The sequence below is a fragment of the Brienomyrus brachyistius genome, chromosome 14 (genome assembly GCF_023856365.1).
Source record: "Brienomyrus brachyistius isolate T26 chromosome 14, BBRACH_0.4, whole genome shotgun sequence".
Classification (NCBI taxonomy): domain Eukaryota; kingdom Metazoa; phylum Chordata; class Actinopteri; order Osteoglossiformes; family Mormyridae; genus Brienomyrus; species Brienomyrus brachyistius.
This window is the reverse complement of record NC_064546.1, coordinates 5,675,133-5,701,071: the sequence shown is the minus strand read 5'-3', so window position 1 is coordinate 5,701,071 and position 25,939 is coordinate 5,675,133. Positions and strand designations below refer to the sequence as shown.

The window sequence follows — 25,939 nt, the reverse complement described above, 5'->3', positions numbered from 1 at the left end:
TGAGCAGTATGCAGAGGACGGCATTTCTGAACTGCTACAGAATAAGCAGCGTGCAGAGGACAGCATCCACAACCTGCCGCAGAATAAGCAGCTTGCAGAGGACAGCATTCGCAACCTGCTGTAGAATTTGCAACATGCAGAGGACAACATTCACAACCTGCTGCAGAATAAGCAGCATGCAGAGGACAACATCCACAACCTGCCGCAGAATAAGCAGCTTGCAGAGGACAGCATTCGCAACCTGCTGTAGAATTTGCAATGTGCAGAGGACAGCATCCACAACCTGCCGCAGAATAAGCAGCTTGCAGAGAACAGCATTCGCAACCTGCTGTAGAATTGCAACGTGCAGAGGACAGCATTCACAACCTGCTGCAGAATAAGCAGCATGCAGAGAAAAGCATCCACAAACTGCTGCAGAATAAGCAGTGTACAGAGGACATCATCCGCAACTTGCTGCACAATACACAACGCACAGAGGACAGCATTCACAACCTGCTACAGAATGAGCAGCATGCAGAGGACAGCATTTCTGAACTGCTACAGAATAAGCAGGTTGCAGAGGACAGCATTCACAACGTGCTACAGAATAAGCAGCGTGCAGAGGACAACATCCACAACCTGCTGCAGAATAAGCAGCTTGCAGAGGACAGCATTCGCAACCTGCTATAGAATTTGCAACATGCAGAGGACAGCATTCGCAACCTGTTGCAGAATAAGCAGCATGCAGAAGACAGGATCCACAGCCTGCTGCAGAATAAGCAGCGTGCAGAGGACAGCATTCACAACCTGCTGCAGAATAAGCAGCATGCAGAGGACAGCATTCAAAACCTGCTGCTGAGAAAGGGAGCCTCTCTGACAGCATGAGAACCACCAGTGAAATGCGAGTGTTCCTCTGCAATCATCCAGATTAATCCGTACCTCTCCAATAATGCACAACAGCGGTACTTTACTTTCGCCACGCTACACAATGAATATTAGGCTCCTTATTATTGGTACAAGATATTGCCACCATCTCAGCATCACAGAGATTAGGATTTGGGGGGGGGGGTAATGCATTGTCAAACTTGTAGAGAATCAGGTCAATTTAATACTGTTAAAATAGTCATCTCCCGTGTTCATGAATTATAATGGGCACAAAGGGTTAGTCCGCGCGGCCTGTGAGAGATAGATTTGCCATTTCATCTCCATTCAGCAGTAGATTTTAAAGCACCTTTTTGTAATGTATTCACAGCAATGGAGCGTTCACACAAGGCTTCGGCCATTTTTATTATTCCGGTTTAATCCAATTATGGCTCTGAATCACCGTCTCTCCCTTCTGCAGTAATCCATGGCAGGATGATGCTGCTCCCGAGGTTAAACACGCTGATGTAAGACAATCTCCTTTTTGGGAGAGAAATAAAGGCATTTCTTACCTTTGTTTGACTGCAGATTCAGCCATCTGTTAGCTAGTCTTCAGACAATGGCCTCTGTACACAAAACATCTTGCTTTTCTGCCATCACATTTGGCCCTTAGGATAGAAATGGCCAGTCTCTTAATAGTGAACTGAAGGAAATGAGTACAGTTACTTATGGGTGCAGTATCGTTTTCGGTTGAAAACAAATACTGTAGACAACTGTATAAATGTATGTTATCCAGACACATCTAAGCTACCCCTGTGAAAATTAAAAACTATTATAAATTATCAAAAAAAAAAATTCTAATATTTGAGTTAACTTATGTAACTTGGTATTGTTTTTCTACTTAAATTTTAGAGACAGCCCTTATTTGCTATCTTGACACATATTTCTCAGCGAGAGATGTTTTTCCATCTGTGACTGCAGCTCCAGTGGCCTGGAGGGATAGCGTTGTGTATGTTGCACACTTTGGAATTTTGCCATCCTGGTACCCTTTGCCTACTTTGTCATCAATACTGAGGATGACATACTGCCCACTTAGCATACTATATTTTTCTTACTACATAGCAAACAAGTATGTGATTTTTGACATTCTCAAAGTTTCTTGCTTTTGTATCCCATTGTATGAATTTGGTGTATTTTGTTTTACCTTCCATGTGTATAAATGCATGGAGGTGTTTTATATGTGCTTTTACACCAGCTGCACTTTGGATGAAGACTAAATATAAAACCATGTTTGTTGAGCAACTGAATAAAAATGTTAAGGATAATGGTAGCCCAGGAATCTCTGCAGCAGAAGGGGCTCAGGTGTCCTGTGGGCCAATAGCTCATATACTGGGCATGGGATGAAGGAAAACTCAACAAATAATTTAGCTTTTGCTGGCTGTCTGCATGTCTGATGGCAAATACTACAGAAAGCTAATATATGTGTGTATGTGTGTTGCATGTGTAGATTTTTGGAATTTACTTTTTCATGTATCTAAATTTTAATAACAATCCAAAAAAAACAAAAAAAAAGACTGTACATAAAAATGTGTGTATGCAGGGCTGTAAGACAGGGCCGCCCACCTCCCCTAACACCTGCACAGATGGCTTGCGTCCTCACACCCCACTACAGCTGTGCCCAGTCGTGTAGGAGAGACTTTGATATTGGGGGGACACAACTTCATCATTTAAATGCAAAGGTTACTTTTTGGACAGGTGGGGGTGGAATTGTCATGACCCGGCTCGTCGGCTCCTCGTGTGTGCCACGCCCCCTGATTACCCGCGTGTGCGTCCCTGATTGTCTCCAGCCTTGTCTGATTACTTTGCTTAGTCTTGTCCTGTTTTAAGTCCTGGTCTTGCCTGTTACCCTTGTCCGTCATTGTGGATGTTTGTTAGTCCCTGTCCAATGCTCCCTAGTCCCCGTTACTCCAATAAAACCCCGTTATTCCCCGTACCTGGTTTCCCTTGCCTGTTTCCCGCACGATCGCCGTCTCCAGTATTTCCGGATCGTGACAGAATGACGGACCCAAAGAAGAAGCGGAGAGAGAGGAAGAGGCTCCCTCAAGAGCCGATCTCTCTCGGCGCCTGCTCGCTCTCCAGGCTTTGGCTTCCGGCGGAGGACGAGAGGGAGGTACCTGCCCTACCTCCAGCCCGAGGGCCGACCACACGCGTCCCCGATCCTGCGTGGAAGTACTGGCTCTCAAGTGAGGACGAGGACGAGGAGCCCTTCCACTACCCGGAGCCAGAAGCCTTTTTTCCACCGTCCGTTTTTACGGACATCGCGCCGCCTCCCGCAACCGCCAGGCGCCTGCGAGGGAGACGGAGGAGAACGGCGATCGCCCGTACGGAGGACCTCCCTCCGTCATTGCCGGCGGACCCCGCTCCCGTGCGGCCGCCATTGCCGGCGGACACCGCTCCCGTGCGGCCTCCATTGCCGGCGGACACCGCTCCCGTGCGGCCGCCATTGCCGGCGGACCCCGTTCCCGTGCGGCCGCCGCCGCCTGCGCAGCCGTCTTCGCTGCCGCCGCCACCCATGATCCTCGCTGACAGGTACTTCACCCTCCAAGGACTGTATTGGAGGGTGATGGGAGAACCGGCCCCACAGGGCCCTCCGGAGGGGGAAAAGCTCGCAGTGCAACTAGGGCAGGATTTCGCCTCTTTCACTCCAGAATCCCCGTATTCAGATCTGGAGAGGATGGCTGAAGACCTCCGGAGGCTGATCAAGCTCCGGAGAGCTCCGGAAGCGCCCCCTCCGCCTGCAGCTCCAGGGCAGGCGCCCCCACTGCAGCAGCCTGCAGCTCCAGGGCAGGCGCCCCCACTGCCTCCAGTTCCTGACCGTGCTCCAGTTCCTGCAGAGGCACCCCCTCTGCAGCCGCCTGCTGCAGCTCCCGGGCAGGCGCCCCCTCTGCAGCCGCCTGCTGCAGCTCCCGGGCAGGTGCCCCCACTGCAGCCACCTGCTGCAGCTCCAGGGCAGGTGCCCCCTCTGCAGCCACCTGCTGCAGCTCCAGGGCAGGTGCCCCCTCCGCCTGCAGCAGCTCCAGAGGCGCCCCCTCCGCCTGCAGCAGCTCCAGAGGCGCCCCCTCCGCCTGCAGCAGCTCCAGAGGCGCCCCCTCCGCCTGCAGCAGCTCCAGAGGCGCCCCCTCCGCCTGCAGCAGCTCCAGAGGCGCCCCCTCCGCCTGCAGCAGCTCCAGAGGCGCCCCCTCCGCCTGCAGCAGCTCCAGAGGCGCCCCCTCCGCCTGCAGCAGCTCCAGAGGCGCCCCCTCCGCCTGCAGCAGCTCCAGAGGCGCCCCCTCCGCCTGCAGCAGCTCCAGAGGCGCCCCCTCCGCCTGCAGCAGCTCCAGAGGCGCCCCCTCCGCCTGCAGCAGCTCCAGAGGCGCCCCCTCCGCCTGCAGCAGCTCCAGAGGCGCCCCCTCCGCCTGCAGCAGCTCCAGAGGCGCCCCCTCCGCCTGCAGCAGCTCCAGAGGCGCCCCCTCCGCCTGCAGCAGCTCCAGAGGCGCCCCCTCCGCCTGCAGCAGCTCCAGTCCCTGTCCTAGTCCCCGAGGTGGTCCTGGACAACTCCATCTTGGCTCCTCCCTCTTCGGAGGTGGAGGAGCTGGAATGGGACCCCTCGGGGACAGAACTCGTAACCCCTAGTCCCTCGCCCCGGCGAGATCGACCCCGAACCAGGGTCGGCTTGTCTGTGTCCCGCAGGGGAAGGGGACACAGACGCAGGGCTGGGGTCCCGCCCGCCCTGCCCCCTGGCTCGCCCTCCCTCGCCTGCGCTGGGGCTCGGTTGGCGCCTGCGGGTCCTGGCCCTCCGCGTCGGCTGTCGCCTGCAGGTCCCTCTCCGGTGCCTCGTCGCCCTGCCTCGCTCCCCTCTCTGGGTCCTGGTCGGTCGCCTGGGGGTTCCCCGACGGCGGCTCCTCGGTCGCCTGCGGGGCCCTTACCTCCGGCCCTTTCCCGGACGTCGCCGCCTGCTGCGGCTCCCCCCTCCTCCGGGCCTTCGCCCTGGCCCCTTCCTACTCCCTCGTCCCCTTCCCCGGTGCTCCCTCCTGCTCCCTCCCTGGCCCCTCCGCGGGTCCCTCGCCCTGTCTCCTCGGCCCCTCCGGGGTCCCCTCCGGCTCCGGCCTCCCGGCCGCCTGCGGCCCCTCCGGCTGCCTCCCGTCGCCCGCTGGGGCTCCCTCGGGCTCCCCTTGGTACCCCCTCCTTCTCGCCCTATGCCTCTGCCTTCGTACCTCATGTCTTTGCCCCGTCTGCTTTTGTTACTCGCCCGTCTGTTCCGCCCTTTCCTGCTCCTCGTTTCCCGATGTTCCCTCCTTGCACTCCCGCTCCTAGTGTCCCGCCTGTCCCTCCTATCTCTCCCTTCCTGGTCTGTCTCTCCGCTTTCCCGGTCCTGTGTCGAGTCGTGTCTTACGTTCTGTCTCTCGCTATGTTTTGTGCCTCTGTCCTGTTTCCGGTCTCTCGTTAGTTTTGTTCTTTTCTCGGTCCCGGTTCCTGTGTCCCGTTCGTCGCCTCCTCCCTGGCGCGCCCGGTGAAGCGCGCCTTTGGGGGGGGGTTCTGTCATGACCCGGCTCGTCGGCTCCTCGTGTGTGCCACGCCCCCTGATTACCCGCGTGTGCGTCCCTGATTGTCTCCAGCCTTGTCTGATTACTTTGCTTAGTCTTGTCCTGTTTTAAGTCCTGGTCTTGCCTGTTACCCTTGTCCGTCATTGTGGATGTTTGTTAGTCCCTGTCCAATGCTCCCTAGTCCCCGTTACTCCAATAAAACCCCGTTATTCCCCGTACCTGGTTTCCCTTGCCTGTTTCCCGCACGATCGCCGTCTCCAGTATTTCCGGATCGTGACAGGAATGAAGGCAAATAAAATATTGGGGGGTACATGTCACCCATCCGGTGCCCCCGCCAGTACCTTACAGCCTGACCAGAGAAATCATGCCCAGTCCTGGTCCCAGACCAAGCAGCCAACTTCCTCTCAGCTGGTTTTGCTTCTTGTGTGTTTCCCCCTGTTCTGCCTTTTATTACATTTTTACCTTTGGATCCATCAGCCTTGTTACTGAATGTCCTTTTAACATTGGTTTTTACAAGCTTGTAGTCTTTTGCCACATGATACGCCCAAATTAACTTAGATATATGTCTGAAAATACATGTACTGCTTAGAAACAGAGAGCCAACAAGCCTTTTTGTGTATGTGCTTATGTATAAATGTGTGTGTTTGGGTTTGGGAGGGGCAAATGCTTTATTTTGTGCGGCTGTGAGTATTTTGACGTTGCTCGATATGAAATGTAGCAAGTACCAGCAACAGATGACTTGCTGCGTGACTGATATTTTATATTTTCATTATTGTTTCTGCTCTGAGTTGTAATTTATGAAGGACTAAATTGCTTAAAGAGGTTTAGCACTAAAGAGGGATCATTGCCTTGTAATCCGTGCCTCCCGCTGGAGCCGGCCTGATCGCCGAGTGATGCGCGGTCCGGTGCTGCCGAAGCAGACCTATTTATTCAAGAGAGAAGAAGCTTCAAACTCAGGACGCATTATCATTAACTCTGCCTGTTGTGTTTTTTTGTTTGTCATCCCTGGTTAACGACAGCAAATCCCTTTCTCATCCATATAAATGAGAATATTTAAAGGTTAGGCAAGCGTCCCATTTTTACTCGACCGTGACCTTTAATTGGCCGAGAGCAGATCTGTCACGAGAACTCTGACTTAAAGATTACAGCAGGAAGATTGCCTCTGTGGCGAGGGATGGATGGGTCCCTGCTATCTCCTGTGGCTGAAGGAATCCTCTGCTTGTAAGGAGAAATTTCCACAGCAGAACGGCTTAGTCTGACATCTTTTCATAATGCCAGATGGGGCAGTTCCTTTTTGAAGTATAGAGCTGACTTAAATAGCGGAAAACGATATACAGTACTGTGCAAAAGTCTTAGACAGTGAAGAAAATGATGTTTAAATAATCTTCATGTTGGTGTAAAACTATGATATTATGTCTGTCAAAGTGTGTCAGCTTAGTCATTTGAAAACTGCTCATAAAGTCACCCCAGTATTTACAGTAACCGTCCAATACACCCAACTATTTGTTTTGACTGGACCATTACCTCCACCTCGTATGGTTAATCAATACCTCATTGAGTTATTTAACTAATTAAGTTAATAAATTCATTGAGTTGGTGGTGAGATGTAACAGATACACTGGGATACTCTTGAGGAGAGGTTTGGGAACTGAAGCGTGTTCCTATAGCCGTCCAACAAGATATTAGCGACTTTTTGGAGAACAAAGTTCTTGTTGTGTTACTCTATGATTGCAAGTGTTCCAATATCAATCTGTGTCTTTTTTGAGCAAATATACAAATTACCCAGATATATGGCCTTTTCCCTTTGTCTGCCTAAAACAGTATCTGTCTCATACTGTAGTGTATGGAGTAATGGTGTACACTATATCACTTTTGACTGGACCATTGGCTGTGGGTTTGTGTGTAACGTGTCTGTGTCGGCGGCCCTTCACGTTTCGCCAGCTTGTGACGATGCCGTCTGAGACGCTCCGCCTCGTCCGCCCTGCAGGTGGAGCTGACAGGCAGCAGCGTGTTCGACTATGTGCACCCTGGAGATCACGTGGAGATGGCGGAGCAGCTGGGCATGAAGCTGCCCCCAGGCAGGGGCCTCCTGTCGCAGGGCACCGCCGAGGATGGCGCCAGCTCGGCCTCCTCGTCCTCCCAGTCGGAGACCCCTGAGCCAGGTGGGTACCGCCGCCGCCAGCCATGTCTGCTCGCACTCCTGCAGAGCGGGAGCCTCACTTTATCTCTGCTCCAAATCCAAAACTCCTTTTAGTCACTTTAATGATTCAGGTACTCAGGGGTCATGTCCCTAACCAGGGACATATCCTCAGTAAGCACCATCGCCTGAGCAGACTCTTTTCCTGAAGGGCAGAATTACGCTGGTGAAAAACCACAAGCAGAAAGTCTGACTCCAGTCAGCATCAAAGATCAGACGTGCTCAGATATCCTGCAATAAACATGCACATCAAACACTGCCGATGAAAAGGCACGGGCCCAGAAAACTTCTGATTTGTATTTCTACTTTTGTATAACTCTTTTCTGATTTTGTTTTTCTTTGCACCTCTTTAAGACATTTTCATATATTGTGTTTTCACAAATTCAGCGATACCAGGCAGGAGCATGCAAAGATGGTTTTATGCGTCTTGTACACTGAGGCTGTTATGTACTTTTTATGAATGAACGTACGCAGAAATCCTGGCCTCTCTGAGGAGTGAGCCAGTTCGCAGGGGGAGGACAGCTTTTCGGGTGGTGCGACGTGATACCCCTGAAGTGTGTCTTCAGCCATGCTTTAAATTGTCAGGGGGGGGAAAAATAAAAAAAAACTTGGGAGGCTGTACTGTAACACAGGCTTACCAAGCTTCTGAATTTAATTAGAGGAATTGAATAGAGGAAATGAAAAGAGGTGACATTCCTCATTGGAATTCCTTTCAGGGCCGTTATAGACTTTGCCTTCCAAATGTTCCCATTTTCATTGTGTTGTACTGATGATAATTTAAGTATTAGGGGAAAATCCATTTATAAATTAAACAAAATGACTTGATATCCATCAGTCCCTTAGTTCATCAAGCTGTTCAAACAGCAGGAAGATTGGCTGTTCGGCCTGGGTCTTCCGAGAGCCTTGGTAATTAGATCTGCGAAGGATTTATTCTTTGCTGATTGGGGCTTTAAATTAATTGAAGTTCCACATTTGTGGCTTTGTCCTTTTCAGGTTTTTTTTTTTTAGCGAGGAGATTTTTCACACTGGCAGTGTGGGAGAGTGACAGTCTGTAATGCTGGGGTGTCCTGTGCGCGTTTCTCCATTAGGGAGCGCAGGCACCTAATGACCAGCCGGCCCTGACATTGACATTTATTTGTGTACACAGACACTCATTATGAATCTGCTGTACTATCAGACAAAGGGGCGCCCAGCGTTTGCCCACCTCAGAGAACTTATGTTTGTTCCTTTTCCTTTTTACTCTTATCCTGGTAGCAGTGGAATGACAGGCCTTTCGGAATTGAGCTCCGAGTCGTGTTGCCTCCTCCCGTCACCTTCCCCGCGCCAATCTATTCAGCTTATCATTCATTCCCCTTTAATGACGCCTGTCAGGCATCGTTTCATCAGCCCTGCTTTAGAGGAGCTCTCAGTTTTTAACATGTGTCCTGCAGTTGGTTATGAATCTTCTTCAGTTTTCATTGCATCCCTTAAGGGTTTGTGGTGTCCGATACGAACTGGGCGAATATGCCAGCATTTGTATTGAAGATACTAAGCCCATGTTTTGCCTAGAACTTACCTTTGGTGGAAAGTCATCTTTATGAGTGAATAAACAGATAAATAGGTGACCTGTCAATTTGAATTAGAATGGTAGTTCTACATATGTGCACAGGTCCAGATAGACAAACGTGTCTGTGGCAAGAGCTGTCTGTGTCTATGGCAAAATGTTTTGATTTAAAAAAAAAAGCTTATAAAAAGGTCTGTGTATTGATTGAAAGTTATTCATTCATTGCAGATTTCGGTGATTAATTGTGCTTAATCGTACCTTCAAAACTACAGTAACAATGATACATATTTGCTCAGTGAATTCCCAAGTAAACATAGAATTAACACAAGGAAGTATATTTTAATATTTGTTTAACAGTTAAATGGTACAAATTGATGTACAGACTTAATTTCCAATGAAAATAGTATTTGCAAGAAAGTAGAGGCTCAATTTCAATGCTTTTAAAAAGGCTAGATGAACAAATTACAATAAGTGAGGAGAGGGTATTGTATTGTAGGTTAGGATGTCACATTACTATTTTTGAATAATTGTAACTAATCTCACAGCATTTTAGCCATGAATTCTGGGATTCGGTACAACATCACATCCAAAGCTGTTGTGTTATTTATAACTAGGAAGATATATTATAGGTCTCTCTTAGAAGTCTTTGCTCATACTGTTCTTCCATTTGGGTATCAGAATACTCCATGTGTTAATGCAATTAAAGAAATAATGACACATTATGACTTTAAAATTCATGCTACAGCATTATCTTTGACAGCTGTTAAAAAAGTATACCATGCATAGCAGTAGGTTTCATGTTTGGGAGAGGGGGGCAGTTCTGGGGTTCACCATAGGAGGGCAGTGCACAAACTGATGCAGTTACGTAGCTGTTCTCGCAGCTTAACATTCCGGTCAGGTCAGACAATCTGGTCAAAGAAGACTTCTAGCTACTAGCTTCACTGGTAGCCTGTAAGACTCAGACAGTGAAAAAAACTGCAATGAATATTATTGATTTTTATTATATGGGCTTTGTTTTTGAATAGCTAATATAATACCTAACAGTGTCTGTGGCAATACATGCATTTTGATTGGAATATCTCAAAATTTGCCACGGTGATATAGGATTTATATAACGTTTGTCTAGATTTCAGACTTGATGCTTGATGCAGAGCCCAACGCCTCTGTCTAGAGTATTTTTTGTATTAAACTTGTGTTCTCCCCATGTCATCGTGGGGTTTTCTCCGGGTACTTCAGTTTCCCCCCACAGTCCAAAAACATGCTGAGGCTAATTGGAGTTGCTAAATTGCCTGTAGGTGTGAATGTGTGCGTGAATGGTGTGTGAGTGTGCTCTGCGATGGGCTGGACCCTCATCCTGGGTTGTTCCCTGCCTCGTGCCCGTTGCTTCCAGGATAGGCTCCGGACTCCCTGCGACCCAGTAGGATAAGCGGTTTGGAAAATGGACGGACGGATTATATGGGCTTTGTTTTTGAATAGCTAATATAATACCTAACAGTGTCTGTGGCAATACATGCATTTTGATTGGAATATCTAAGAATTCGCCACGGTGATATAGGATTTATATAACGTTTGTCTAGATTTCAGACTTGATACTTGATGCAGAGCCCAACGCCTCTGTCTAGAGTATTTTTTGTATTAAACTTTTGTATAAAATGTTTTGTATTAAACTCCTGAGGTTACTTTATAGGGGGCGGCATGGTGGTGCAGTGGTTAGCACTGTTGCCTCACACCTCTGGGACCTGGCTTCGAGTCTTCCAGGATAGGCTCCGGACCCCCGCGACCCAGTAGGATTTGGTTTGGAAAATGGATGGATGGAGTTACTTTACAGGCTTCTATATACAGACTGAAATAACTGTTCCTAATCATAAAATGGTGCAGTTTTTTACATTACCAAAATAAGAAATTTGTAATTCAATAAACATGCATTTTTATTTTATTCTTTGTATTCTTTCGAAAGCATTGTATTCCAGTTTTAATTTATTAAACACTGCACAACCAAAGTGGAATTGCATTTATTATATTTACAGCTGCTATTTAGTAAACTAACATTATTAAACTGAAGGAAATACACAGATTTCTGATATAAACTGGTTCTTGACAGATTTGTCTTGTCTTTGTATGTGTTGCGGTGACTTTCGACTGCATGACATTAGCACATCTATTTATCCACATCATGAAAGGAGATCAGGACCCAAATTTACTGCGGTAATAATGTAAACAATTGCACATCGCTTCATAGCTTGTACTCAATTCTGAATTTCAGAGAATCTTCTTGACAAATATTTTAAATGAGGGTCTGTGCTGTTCAGTGCCCTGAGGCAAAATGTAGACTATTTGTTTTCTTGTTATTTTGCCAAAATTTAGATGGCACTATTATTGGAAAATTCAGTCGGTATTGTCATGTCTGTAGAAAACGTGAAGTAGAAACCAGACCTTTGCAATACGGAGTATTTGATATTGCATATTAAATACAGTATATGCCTTAAGGGAAGCATAAATTACACTAAGATTTATTGCACAAATGTTTTAATTGATTATATAAATTAATATAGAGTTATTTTTCTTTTACCTTGGTCTATATTCCCCTACTTTACAGGTGGTTATAAATATGTATCTATGAATGCATGTCAATGCAATGTTTAAATGTACAATATTAGAATATAGAATGTCAGTTGAAATTATGATACAAAATACTTTTAATTTAATCAGGTTGAATCCTGAGTAATTTCACAAATCCTGTTTTTTTGTTGTATCATATGTAAGTTTTTGACTCCGTATGAAAGACATATTCGCAGCGCTAATGGCTAAGTGGGCTTGTGACTCGTACCTCAAATGTTGGTGAAGATGCAGCGATGCTCTTGGCGATGTGCCCCCATGCCGGGCCACTAGCCGCGCCTCTCTAGCTCTGTTAGCCCCAGGGCTCCAGAAACCAGGCTCTCCCAATAGGTGAGACCTTTGATTTGTGTGGAAACTGCTGTCGCCTTTCACAGGTGTCTTCAGCAAGTGACATTTGAAATGCAAATACAGCTCTTTTCCTGGACCCCCCCCCCAATCCAGCTGCTTGTCAGGAGAGAGTAACCCCCCCCCTCCCCCCTCGCCACCCTCACCAACCAAACATGGGCCAAGTGTGCAAAATGACACTTTGCTTCTAAACATCAGTTTTTGGTTACTTCTGGAATTAACACGCATATCACTATTATAGTTCAAGGCTGTGTTTTACTCATGTACAGCAAGAGTAGAATGTGAAAATATATTATTTGTTGCACAACACATTTTTCACAGAGGTTCTGTGGAAGTGATGGGAAAAATCGGCTACATATGTGTATAAGGACAACAGTGGATTAAATTTACTGGAAGTATACAGTCATGTCTTTGTCTGTTTAGTCAGTATGCAGTGAACCAATAATCACTGGAAATGTTTTGACACTTTGCTGCTGTGGCTTTTTGTTGTTAATAACTGTTATTATCATATCGTTTTACCATAGCAACCCATTCAGTGTAGCATCAGCCGTAAACACCTATAGTATGCAGATATAAATCAAAACAGAAATCATGAAACTGACAGTGTGATTCCTGTTACAAGCAATATAGCATGAATTTACATGGATCACATTTGGGGTCCAGTGTGGTAAAATTTCCTTATTTCCGGTTCCTCAATTTTATAAAAATCTGTGAACGCAATCCAAGTCAAAAGTCTTGTTTTTTGATTGGTTACTGAGGGTTAAGTTTAGGGCTGGGTATGAGTTTAGGGTGTTGTGATTGGGATTAGGGGTTTTCCCATAGCAAAGGTCAGAAGGTCCCCATTAAGGTAGGAACGCCAAATGTGTATATACTGTATGTGTGTGTGCGTGTTTGTGTATGTGTCTCTGTGATCCAGGTATACATTACATTGTTTGGTTCCCACAGTGTGAGAAAAATTTGTCATTTTGAAATTGTGGGGACCATTTTTTGCACTCCCCACAAGGAGAAATTCAATTTTCTTAAAATATATGACTGCAATTAAAAAACTAAATATGCCAAAAGATTTTTTTTTGGTTACTTATGGTTAAGGTTAGGGTTGGATAGAGGTTAAGGGTGTCATTTTTGGGATTAGAGTTTTCCCGACAGAAATGAATGGAGAATTTCTCCAGAAAGATATAAATTTGTTACCATGAGTGTGTGTGTGTGTATTTGTAGGTGTCTCTGTGTTTCTGTGTGTGTCTTTGTGTGAGTGTGTGTGTGTGAGTGTGTGTGTGAGTGTGTGTGTGTTAGTGTGTGTGTATTTGTGGGTGTTTGTGTTTCTGTGTGTGTCTTTGTGTGAGTGTGTGCGCATGTGTCTGCGTGTGCGTTTGTTTCTGTCTGTGTTTGAGTGTTGTTAATGTGTTCTTTATGTCCATGCACAAGTGTCTTTGTGTGTTTCTGTGTGTGTGTGTGTGTGTGTGTGTGTGTGTGTGTGTGTGTGTGTGTGTGTGTGCATGTGGAGTTTGCATGTGTTCTCTGTGTCTCTGTGGGTCTCCTCCCATAGCCCACAAACATGCTGTCATGTCAGCAGGTGTCTCTGACTACAGTGTCCCTGCCGGGGACTAGCGCCTGGGGTGTCCCCTGCCTCAGGCCTCACGCTTCCTGGATAAGTGGTCTTGGAAGACAGATGGTGACCAGCTAACTCGCTTTGTACAGCAACTCAATTGAAATCCCCGAAACTCATCCTGCAAAGTTATTTCATTTTAAGTGGTATAAAAGCAGCAGTGTAGTCTCAGAATATATGCCGCTATGCCCCCGTTTACAAACAGGCAAAAATGTACATAAATAAATAATCAAAAAGGGGGAATGCTGGCTTCTGTTTCTCGCTGCCAGCAATCCGATTGATTCTCATACATTTTTATAGTGTTCCTTATTTCCTCTTTCGCCATACTTGAACGAGCACCGGTGTATGGTTTATGTGGATAGGGGATCACGAGCGGTGTGTGTGTGTGTGTGTGTGTGTGTGTGTGTGTGTGTGTGTGTGTGTGTGTGTGTGCATGTGCGCGCACGAGTATCTGTGCATGGAGCAATTGAGAGAAAGGAATACGGACAGACAGTGTAGAGGGCCCAAAAAGAGTAGCCACCAAAATCACAACCAAAATCAATGACACGTTGATAGTTTTCTGCACCCCCAGATGCTGTATGGCTCATACATTCGATTTGAATAACCTGGCTTCCCTCTATCCTGTCCCTGTGTGGAGACTTTGTCTCCTTTTCCTTGCAGATGTCCCAGCACATTTCCATAGCACTACTGTTTTTGGAAACAGCCTCGAGGTATCTGCTTACAAGCAGTCATTCTGCATGTATGAAGATTTGTTGGCCTTTTCTTTTGGCCCCTTTCCTAGGTTTAAACTGGAATCGATACCCTGTTAGTCAACACGTAGCTGTTCTGTGTTTTGCTTGTTTAGAACATTAGATTAGGGCAGAATGTGTGTCCTGGCACCATAGCAAGACCACTGCAGGACTGAAGTGAGTAATTAAGCCCATTTTCTGTGCAATCCTGACAGCTTCCCTGGAGAGCAGCCACTTCATTGCAATGATATAAATACCACAATTTTGTGTCAAGGATTCACAACCAACTGTAAAGCATGTTATTACTTACAATGGTCTTTAGTATTGGCTCTGTAATCTGGAATGGATTCCTTAAGAAGGTCAGGAGATTATCCTTTACTCTCTGTCCTTACAGCGTATTATTCTGAGTTTTATCTGTGTGCCTCCAGAGCTGCACAAGGAAACAAATAGCAAACTCGTCTCGAGTGAGGCTTGGCGACCCAGGCCGCCTTGTTTGGGCTTGGCATATTAAAATGAGACGCCCATCTGGTAGAGGGGGGAGGCCGGCGCCCACTTGGTGCCACTCACAGAAACACCTGCGGTCGTGCTCTCCTCCGGGGGCAGGAATCAGGAAGTCAGGCCCACGTTCCTCAGTGCTGCAAATAATACCACGCTTTTATTAAACATCCCAGTGTCGTTAATACAATTATCTGAACTGGAGGAGACCCGTCTGCAGAAATACTAAATCATAATTAAATTTTTTAGTTTTTATTGTGATTCACTGTTGCTTTATTGTGTCCTAGTCCTACTTCTAGGAATAGTTGCTTTTCTGAATAATCCATTTGTGTTCCATAACCAATTATCCAGTTCTGGAGGTGAAGGTTCCTGATAATGAATACTGACAACAGTTTCCGTTTATAAGCCACACTGTAGTTTTGGCAGTTGTCTATGTCTATGGTGGAATGGCATTGACATACTGTACAGATACAGCACTGGGTACAGGTGTGCAGGTGAACCGTGCAATGAGGAACATCATTCTTCTGTAGCAAATAAAACGTGTAACATGAAAGATATGTTTTTGTTTGTTGGCATGTTAGAGATTTTTCAAAGCCTCAAACTGTGGTGATAGCATGTTCTAAATTATACACACAGAGAAACAACAGATGATTGTTCTGTCAGTGTCTTTTGTCATTTCCTGGTACAAATGTTTTTCCTTTGTTTATATGTGGTACTAAAGTACAGTTTATCATCCTCTCTTCCTGCATGTTTATCACCAAAACATTTGCTGTTATACAAGTATGACATACAACACTATTACGTAAAATACTATTACAGCATAATCTAATGTACCATAAAGGAGGATTAGTGGTAAGACGCTAACACTTTGTTGTAATCAAACAAAACAAATATTTAAATATTGAAATGACAGAATAATCCTGAGCTTTCTTCAAGCGATGATAGATGCCTGTAAGCTAGCTGTGATTCCCCGTCTCGGAGCCGACCACAGGGCCATGTCCTCTGGGCTTCCTGCTCACAGCGAGCTGCCTTTGCCGACGCCCCCTCCAGTGGCTGACACGGCTGTGTGAAACCAGTCTGCTGTGGCAGCCAATTTTCTCATTGTTTGCTGGCAAAAAATATTGCATTAATTTGACCTCAAAGTTTTATGACTATTACTGTTATTACTTATTATTACTTTATAATATATGTATCTTCTCCTGTGATGGACTGGCACGCATTCCAGTCTGTACCCCAGCCCCGTGCCCTGTGATGGGTTGACATCTCATCCAGTCTGTACCCCAGCCCCGTGCCCTGTGATGGGTTGACATCTCATCCAGGCTGTACCCCAGCTCCGTGCCCTGTGATGGGCTGACATCTCATCCAGGCTGTACCCCAGCCCCATGCCCTGTGATGGGCTGACATCTCATCCAGGCTGTACCCCAGCCCCGTCCCCTGTGATGGGCTGACATCTCATCCAGGCTGTACCCCAGGCCCGTGCCCTGTGATGGGCTGACATCTCATCCAGGCTGTACCCCAGGCCCGTGCCCTGTGATGGGCTGACATCTCATCCAGGCTGTACCCCAGCCCCGTCCCCTGTGATGGGCTGACATCCCATCCAGGCTGTACCCCAGCCCCGTCCCCTGTGATGGGCTGACATCTCATCCAGGCTGTACCCCAGCCCCGTCCCCTGTGATGGGCTGACATCTCATCCAGGCTGTACCCCAGCCCCGTGCCCTGTGATGGGCTGACATCTCATCCAGTCTGTACCCCAGCCCCGTGCCCTGTGATGGGCTGACATCTCATCCAGGCTGTACCCCAGCCCCGTGCCCTGTGATGGGCTGACATCCCATCCAGGCTGTACCCCAGGCCCGTGCCCTGTGATGGGCTGACATCCCATCCAGGGTGTACCCCAGCCTTGTGTCCTGTGCATCCTACCATATATCCCTGACGTTGATGGATAGATGGAGGGATGACTACGTTTGTTCTCTGCTTTTGCAAGATTAGCTTTGTTTTCTGGCCCAGGTTTGCTGATTTGACTATAGCATTTATTAGCTAATGAAAACGCACATCATAAAAGTGTCCCAGACCAGCCACTGGGCATTTAATCTGTGGCTAAACAGTGATAAGCTTGGGTGTCAACCAAGGTTTGCAGTGGATTTGGTGGATGTCAATGTGTCATTTATGGAAAATCAGTCAGCTAGAGTGCAAGCATTTGTCCTCAAAGTGATGTCATGTTTTCGTGTTTATGTACAACCTACAGTTATGCTTAAAGAGTAAATACAGTCGACCCTTCCACATGGCCAAGGTTAGGGGTGCAGCTCCTTGCCATCTGGAAAAAACATGTAAAATGTTTTGGTCCTCTTGGTTCCCTTGACAAGTGGAGCGAAGTGAAAAATTACAAGAAATGCTAGATACAAAGATCACTGCACAATCACTGCAATATATCATGTGAAAGGCTGCTGTAAACATACTTGGTGTCCTCCAAACCAGCACTGTACATATATTTTATGTGTATTTTTGTGTGCCGTTTGCTGGTCTTCATGTCTGCGGTTTTTACAAAACTCTCAAAAGCTCCCAAAAAAATCTAATTTAATTTCTTATGCTGACTACACAATATATCAAAATCACGGTGCAGAAGGGTCGGCTGTACTCTATATACCCAGATATCCCAGGGCAGGGTGTCCACATGCTCATTCTGTCTGTCATTGTTGTATAGCTCTGAGTTTTGTTTTCTTTCGCACCAGAGAAATTTGCCCAGGCCCCGATGCAGGGGAGTAGCTAAACATTCTGGCCCCCCTGACAAAATGTCACCTTGGGGCCCCCCCGTCCCCCTTTCATTATATAATTTCATAATTTTAGTATTCAGGGGCCCCTGTGAAGGGCCTCTCCAATGCCCTTACCCTGATGTGTGAGCCGGGTTGTGCCCCTTTGCACCAATCAGCCTTCATTTGGCTGTCGTGACACTCTGTGACCTTTTGATGCTCAAACAGCTTGTCTTTCACTCTCTTTGCCCTGTCCACTGTCTCCAGATAACGTTCCCTTTCTCTCCTCTTATCTGCTGTCACAAAACTCTCTCCACCATCTCGTTTATAGCAGGCGTAGCAAGGTTTGATATAAAATTAAAAAGACAGTTAATATGTCAGACCAAAACAAAAGCCCAAAACAGATAGAAGTTCTGCTAGATAATGAGTTATAGAAACATGTAAATATTTGAGGAATGAATGAAATTCTTCTGCATATATAGCATGTTATCCAAATATTTCAGAGTAAAAATGTAATATTTTCCATTCGCTTAAAAATTCTATATACCATTTTCCTAAGGCAACATTTAAAAACGTTTCCTTTTATTGCTAAAATAAACTATGCTCATGTTCATGGACCACTGTAGGTTTTCATCCTATCATGATCTGTTGTGTTTATCAAGATAAATGAGGACCAAGTCGATATGAAGGCAGGAGATGGGGCCAAAGGAGAACTGGAAGTTGGGAATTGTCTGCAGTCAAGCAATTCCAGCATGCAGGGGTAGATTTTTAACAGATCAACCCATATGTTAATTGTGGTGTTGTGGCTGGTATCATTTACATAATTACCTTTGGTAAATCAACCTCTAACGCTGCACACGGCACTTGGGCGATTTGTTACACTGCACAAGAATGTTCACGGGCCTTTTGCTCCTCAGCCTTTGTAAATCCAGCCCTCAGCCGCTACTGCCTTTGCTTTGAGAGCCATGCATCTCATGAGACAATCCCTTACATGATCTCCACCTCTATTTTGTAGTCTCATACTGAAAATTCCATAATAGCATTAAGGTCACTTAATATGCATAAAGGCAATTTGCATACGAAGTGAAAAAAATCCCCTATCGCTTCCCGGCAGTTAATGCACGCAAATATTGTAGCGCACAATTAGTAAATATCCTTGCATGCATTATTGTGCTCATTAGTCGTTTTACTGGAAGAAAATCCCCTGATCTGAATTTAAATCTTTGCCTTATCATGAAATTTTCTGAAGGTCTTGACAGTGTACCTGAAAGCAGAGACGCTGCAGGCCTGTGTGCTCTTCACTAATTGAGGTTAAGGGTGAAAATGGGCTTGTTTCTTAATCATTTCAACTCTAATTAATAAATTAAGAATAACAATGTTTTGTTTTTATCTCCAAATGAAACTTAGAGCAATGTGGAGTGAAAAAGAAATGTACTTCAGAATTCACTAACATGCAACATTTCTGCAGCTAGTTCTCGATGCCAAATAGTGCAAACCTTTGTGCCTCTTCTGAATATGAAAGGATCTTGCTCTGAAATTCACAGTTCTATCTTTAATTAAATAGTAAAGCAGGTTATAGCCCCCCCCCCCCCCCCCCCCTCCATGGGTCCCCATGACACACACGCCATGTGACAGCACACTGATTCTGCCACCCTGTCTCTTGCTGTCAATTCCATCAGCACCATCACTGAGGGGCGGATTGTGCCAGTGTCCGGTGAATGTCTGATGCCACACGCTTCATGTCACAGTGCCATGAACCATGCATTTTTTGGACATATTTTGGCAAAATAATGTGTGTGTGTGTGTGTGTGTGTGTGTATGTGTATTATGTTTATTTTACTTTGTGGGGACCAATGTATTTCAGGTCCCAACAAAGATCTATGAATGCAGTCGAAAAACTAAAACTGCCAAAGCTCTCATATTTTGTTTGGTTACTTAAGGTTAGGGCTGGTTAGGGGTTGAGGTCATCATGCTGGGATTAGAGTTCTTCCCATAGAAATGAATAGAGAGCCCCCACAAACATACAATTCAAACCTGTGTGTGTGTGTCTATGTCTGTGTGTCTGTATGTGTGAGAGAATTGCCAGTACATTATCTCGAGCGCTGCTCTTGTCCCAGGCAGCAGCAGAAGAAGGGAAAGATGACCTCAGCCTGTTCTTGTGAATTAATGTCAGGTGGGAGGGCATCTCGTCTAAGGCTCCATTCCCAGCACGCCTGGCCTCCTCCTCACCTCCCCACCGACGGTGGCGGGGGAGGGGGGGAGGGGGGGGTAGCTGGGGATGTGGGAGCCAAAAGAGCTCTCCTGAGAGACCTGCAGAACTGTTAATAATGTCACTCGAGCTCTTGGCCCGGGTGGCACTTTTCAGAGAGGGCCCTTGGTTGAAATGGATCCTGGATGATTAGAAGAGGACTAGTGGGTTCGGGGGGGGGGCATTGAACGGGGTGGCGTGTGCTGAGTGCCTGTGCTGTGAGAGGAGAGCAGCTGCCAAGGAGTCCAGCCACATGCACGCAGTACGGACCTTCATTAGTCATAATCTTACTGCTCCCAGCACCAAGCACACCGTGTCCTCAGAGCAGCTTGCTCATGTCAGGCTTATTACCATTTCAAATGGTCATAGACAGTCAGCTGGCCTCCTACAGTGAGTCTCTTACTTTAAGAGTAAATTGAACTTTTATTAAAGCATGGAGAACATTGATGGTATGCCCAGTGGATCTTCTTGCGTTGAAAGGCCTCAAATTTTAATTATTTTAAGTCATGCCTCATTCTGATTAATGGTGGAACCTCTGTTTGTAGCGCATCTGTCTTTCTGTCATTTATTCTGCTCCCCTTAAACAAGCATCAGTCAGTGCTGTGCATTGCGACGGGGCCTTTCAAAAATGCACCTCTCACACTGTACATTGTCCCTGTGAAGATGCGATATATTTACCTGCAATAAATATTAATGGAGTGACGGAAACACAACACTTATGTTACAAGAAAAATATAAATCACTGCAACTAAAACGCTCATTGTATTGACTGATTTTAGTTTAGCTATAAATTGTCGTGCTATTTCACACATAATTTTACAGGCTAAGGTTTTCTGTTTTATTATGATGCAGAGTATGATTCAATATTAGACTTTTCTTCAGATATTCATTTTGATTGTTGAGTTATTATGGCTTTCCAGTGCAGTTTTACAGCTCATACCTTACTGAGCAGTGTGTGGCAGGTATGTGTCACTGAGTCAAATCTTAGGTGCAGTGTCTCCTTCAGGAATTGGAACTGTTTTGACACAGTTGATGTGGTAATGCAAAGCGCCTGTGCTGTTCGGCCTGTGCTGTTCTGCTGCCTGTTGCTGAAAGAGCTCTTTTGTATTAGATAATCAGGGCTGAGCCGCCTGACAAGAACCACACTAATTTAGTTTAGGAACAAGATTCCATTTGATATTGGCACTTTTAAAAGACATTTACTCTGCAGTTTTAAGTTTGCTGGTTGGAGGAAATCCTTTTATGGTAGAGTTATATTTAAAAATCCACGTAATTTATATTCACATTAATGTTGAGTGGGTTGGCTTTATTATTTAACAGCAGCAGTAAAATTAATTGAAGTGTTTTCAGACCTGATGCTATTTGTTAAAAGCCGTTGGATTCGACCGCAGAATAAAAACACTGTTTGAGTTTGAGGTGTCCGGAAGCTCAAGGTCAAAGGCTGTAATCTGACTTTATCTGAAAGTGGCCCTTTTGCAGTTTAATAATTCAACCTTCATAATTATTTGAGTGAGAGAAAAGTCATATTCCAGGATAATTTTATTCTTGGGGGAAACAAAATCATAAATTACTCTGCAATTATTAAAGTACCTATCAGTCGGCTAGATAGATATTCTGTCAAGGCATCGGCAGGGCTTCTGATAAACCTGCTTCCATAAATAAGCGACTCCCCAGCTTGCTAAGACAAATGTTTTTTAATCTTGTAATGTGTTCATTTATCCCAAGTCCTAACCTTATCCCTAAATTAAACTCGCAAATACATAACTTAATTTAAAGTAATCCATCAGTCACTTCTCGCTATAGAAGGTGGGCCTGCAATCAGAAAATCCCATTTAGCTGTTTTTTTTTGTTTGTCCTTTAAACCACTGAATGTGTGCTACAAGGTCAGCATTTTCTGTTGCATTTTCTGGGCTGGTTACTTGAAGTATTACCATGTAAATATTTTATTCGAGAAAATTGAGTCATTTGATTTATTTGCATGGGACTTTAGTATGAAACTGTCCAGTTTGCACCTTCACTCCGAGAAAATGCTTTATTCTATCTGCTATGTTTTCTATACAACCGTCACGTATCATTTTCATGTTTTTTGTCCATATGATGACAATTTGTCTGGTTAGCTGCAGATGCCCTTGAATTGCGTTTAAGGTTCTATGTTTGCTAAAAAAAACAGTGATGGGCAGCAGAGCAATTATTTAAACTACTGACATTTACACTAGCTTCAGCTCATAATAACATTGATGCATCCAGTTACCCTGCCACGCTCGCTAATGTTTCGGTGGGAATCTCTCACCATGAGCCAGGCATGACTGCACACAGGGGCAGCAGGGCTCCTGTAAACTGCTAGGAGTCAGATCTCATCTCCAGCACTCGTAAAAAGGAATTACTGAGTTTTTGAAATCTCTAAGCATTCCAGTTATTCTCAGGCTCAGCGCACCAATATCAAACCACACTTCAGCGTACTCAAAACAGGCCTTGAAAAGGAACAAAGAAAATAACGACAGCTTAACTGGCCTAAAAGATTGAAAAATCTGTCATGAGGAAAGCACAAGATCACTAAAGGAGGAAGGCATTGGAGCTTTGAAAGACAAAGGCGGGATCAGACCGTCTCTAGGCTATTAGAAGGCAGTTTTATTTAAGCTTATTTGGCTGATAAGGTTGTCAGAAAGAGGCTTTTTATCAGGCTGGAGTAGTCAGCACAAGGCATTACCACTTTGTTCCCATACAGTATGAGTGCTGAGGATGCTTTGTGGGAAAAATCCAGCCTTTTGATGAAACTGCCACATGTTCTCACACAGGAAAAGCCCATTTGGAGTTCAGCTCTTGGATACTACTAAATGGCTGAGAATGTCAAAGGGAAGTCTGCTGTTTACACAGAGTGTTTGAGGTTGCCGTTTTATTGGCAAGGCTGTGTGATTTTTATTATTTTTTTAAAGGCCTGAGCTATTTTGTGCTCTAGTTCACCACAGAGCTGTTCTTTGCATTCATCTTTTCTCATTCTTTCACATAGGGTTTGTCTTCTGATGCTGTCTTTGCATTAAGTTTCACATCTTTTTAATAAAGTACATGAAAATGAGCTCGAAACTTTAATTTCAGTTCTGTGGGAATGCCACTGGAAAATATGCTCAAAATGTCAATTTCATTACATATTAATGTAACACACTCATAAATTACGTATATGTTAGGTGCACAGAGCTGTCCTTGCTGACTGGACCAGATTGTCAAGTTGGTACGTATGAAATGTTAAATCCAGAGCTGAGGTGATGTCCTGAACGTGACAGAAGTTTGTTGGTGTTCACCATGACTACTGTAAACACGCCATCACCATCATGGTGCGTGGAGCAAGCAAGATCGGTCTTGTGGAAAGGGGCAGATTATGCAAAGAGTTATGTAGTGTCTGGATTTCTTTCTTGTATTGTTCTAAATATCACTTATAAACATATATTTTTGTTTAACTAGCTTCTTATAATACTGAGGAGATAACATAGCGTGAAAAGGTCTGCTTCCAATAAACGGGGAAATTATCGCTCTTGCTTTTTCTCGTGACACAATTTGTCAAACCTGCTGATAGGAAACAAATTCGATTCATAAAGCCCCCTCCTTGCCCCCCCCCTCCCCCTGCCCCCCCCCCAGCACCAGCGGGATTCTGTTGCAATTCAATTATATTTTTGTGAGATAGTGAGCCCAGGGAGAGAATCCAGGATGACAAGAAATATGACAGGACAGTTACAGAGTGTTTATGCAATTAAACTTTCGCTGACAATACCTCCGGAATGATGAATCCCCCGAGCTGCGGTGTGTGTGCAGCGGTGGAGGCAGCAGCACCCCAACTGCGCCACACATTTTTCATTATTATATGGCCAGCCGGGGAGCTAGGTGCAACTTTGAGGAAGACAGTAGAGGGCTGAAGAGTGAGACAGAGTGTGGGTGCGCGCCTAGCAGGCAGAGCAGCGGTGACAGAGGAAATGAACGGACTTGAATAAAGGGACGAGGGAGAGGGGATTACAGGGGTAACAAGAAAGGGAGATCGTGGGTGCACAGCAGTGCCCAAATATCTCTCGATGATAATCTCATGCTGCTTTTTTGGCTATTGTTTTTCATTGAAACCACACCAATCGATTTACAGGCAAATGCATAATTCAGACCTACTGACAGCTGTGGAAGGTGATGATTAACAGTGACTCTGGAGCGTACCGAGTTATCTGTAATCAGTGGAGTCTCAGCATGTCAGTGTACACTCGTCTTAGGGCATTATCCCAAAAGGTGAAGAATTTGCAGGAATTAGAAGAGTGTTTTATTTGTTTCTCCTCTTTTCCTGTCACTTTTTTTATGTTGGTACAATACTGTGACATCTCTTCTTTGGTGTGAAAGGCAGTGTTGAATAATTAATGTTCTCCTCATTTAGTGTCATTGCCCTGGTGCGGTGCACCTCACACTGAGTTCACTGTTCCAGGGCCTTTATAGATCAGTGGCTTAACCATGACACACACTGTTTCAGGAGCTGGAAGGTAGAGTTTGTTAAATAATTGAACATAATGGAACATATTTGCCCAGTGGTTAAATAAACACCATTTTATTTTCGCTTTGTGTCTATTGTGTGTATTAAAAATCAAACACAGTTGCGTGTGACTTTTGCATATGACCTCAGTGAAATGATAACTTATATTGAAGAATCTTGTCAGGCCAGATATCCGTAATCTCGGAGTGCCGCCATACATGCCTGCCCTTTGATAACAGGGGCTGCACAAAGCAAGCTTTTATTGGCCATGGAAAACAAACATCACTTTTAAATACATACTTTATAGTTTAGGTTAATATTTTACTTTGTTGAAACAATATACTTGTAACTTCTATGCTATTACTGTCATGGTGCTTTCTTGACATTCTCTCCCAAATAAACTGTTATTGAACAGAGAACAATAAAATATAGTAAAACCTTGGATTGTGAGTAACTTGGCCTGCGAGTGTTTTGCAAAATGAGCAAATTTTAAAAATAAAATTTAACTTGATAAATGAGCAAGGTTGTGCAATATGAGTATTATCTATACGCTTTGTCTGCATAGCATCAGGTAATCACAACTGAGTCGATGGTTCTTCTCTCTCTCTCTCTCTCTCTCTCGCTGCGGGATTGTGGGTAATCGTCTCCCATACTCTGTCTCAGTTGGTATGCCTCACTCGTACAGTATAGTCAAAATTTAGTAGAAAAGCACCACCCGAATAAGGGCATAGCAGTGTCCACATTTCGGCAAAATCGAAAAGGAGGCAAAAGCAGCTATCATTGGATACGTTCCTTGTTAAAGTTGCACAAAAAGAAAAAGATTCCAGTGAGCCAACAGATAGCAGTGATTCCATTTGTCCATTTGTTATAATGAAAGTCATCCTATAAAATAACCCTCCTCTTCTCTCTTGTCTCCCTCACACCATCCACAATTTTTTAAGTGCAGGTTAATTTGTTTTATGTATTTTTACTTTGTATTAATCATTTTTATATGAATATTTTTGGGCTGTGGAACGAATCTTCTGAGTTTCCATTATTTCTAATGGGAAAATTCGCTTTGAAATATGAGTGCTTTGGATTACAAGCATGTTTCAGAGACAAATTATGCTCGCAAACCAAGGTACCACTGTATATAGCTACAGCTCAGCTTGATACACTGTAGGCATCACATTGTTGTAGTCCGCCATGTTTTTTCATAGTCAGATTCTGAAATCCCTTTATGCATATAGCCCTGTCCCGGGTGTCTGCAGCCTTGGCCCTGTGTTTCTGGCACAGATCCCAGCCTCACCCTACTTTGCTGGATTGTATGTATCATTTCAGTTCTGTTTTTCTGCATTTGCTAAGTGGTAGTTTGAAGGATTGTAGTTTTATCTTAAAGAAATTTTATTAATTAGTTAAGTGAATTTTATGTTACCTACCAACATTTTTCCTCTTCAAAGCACTTTCATTATGGCATAAAAGCAAAGTACCTTAATACCAAAGGATGGCTGCTGTTATGATGC

At 45.1% G+C, this 25,939-nt stretch overlaps 1 protein-coding gene across 4 annotated transcripts in view; it reads left to right on the top strand.

Moving 5' to 3' along the window:
* The window catches only part of LOC125707168 (neuronal PAS domain-containing protein 3), a 280,684-nt gene that overhangs the window by 226,227 nt on the left and 28,518 nt on the right, over positions 1-25,939 (top strand). For all 4 annotated transcript variants that reach the window (XM_048974125.1, XM_048974124.1, XM_048974127.1 and 1 more), the window contains exon 6: positions 7,411-7,585. In XM_048974125.1, coding sequence (XP_048830082.1) covers positions 7,411-7,585 — 175 coding nt within the window. The remainder of the gene's footprint in view (positions 1-7,410; positions 7,586-25,939) is intronic.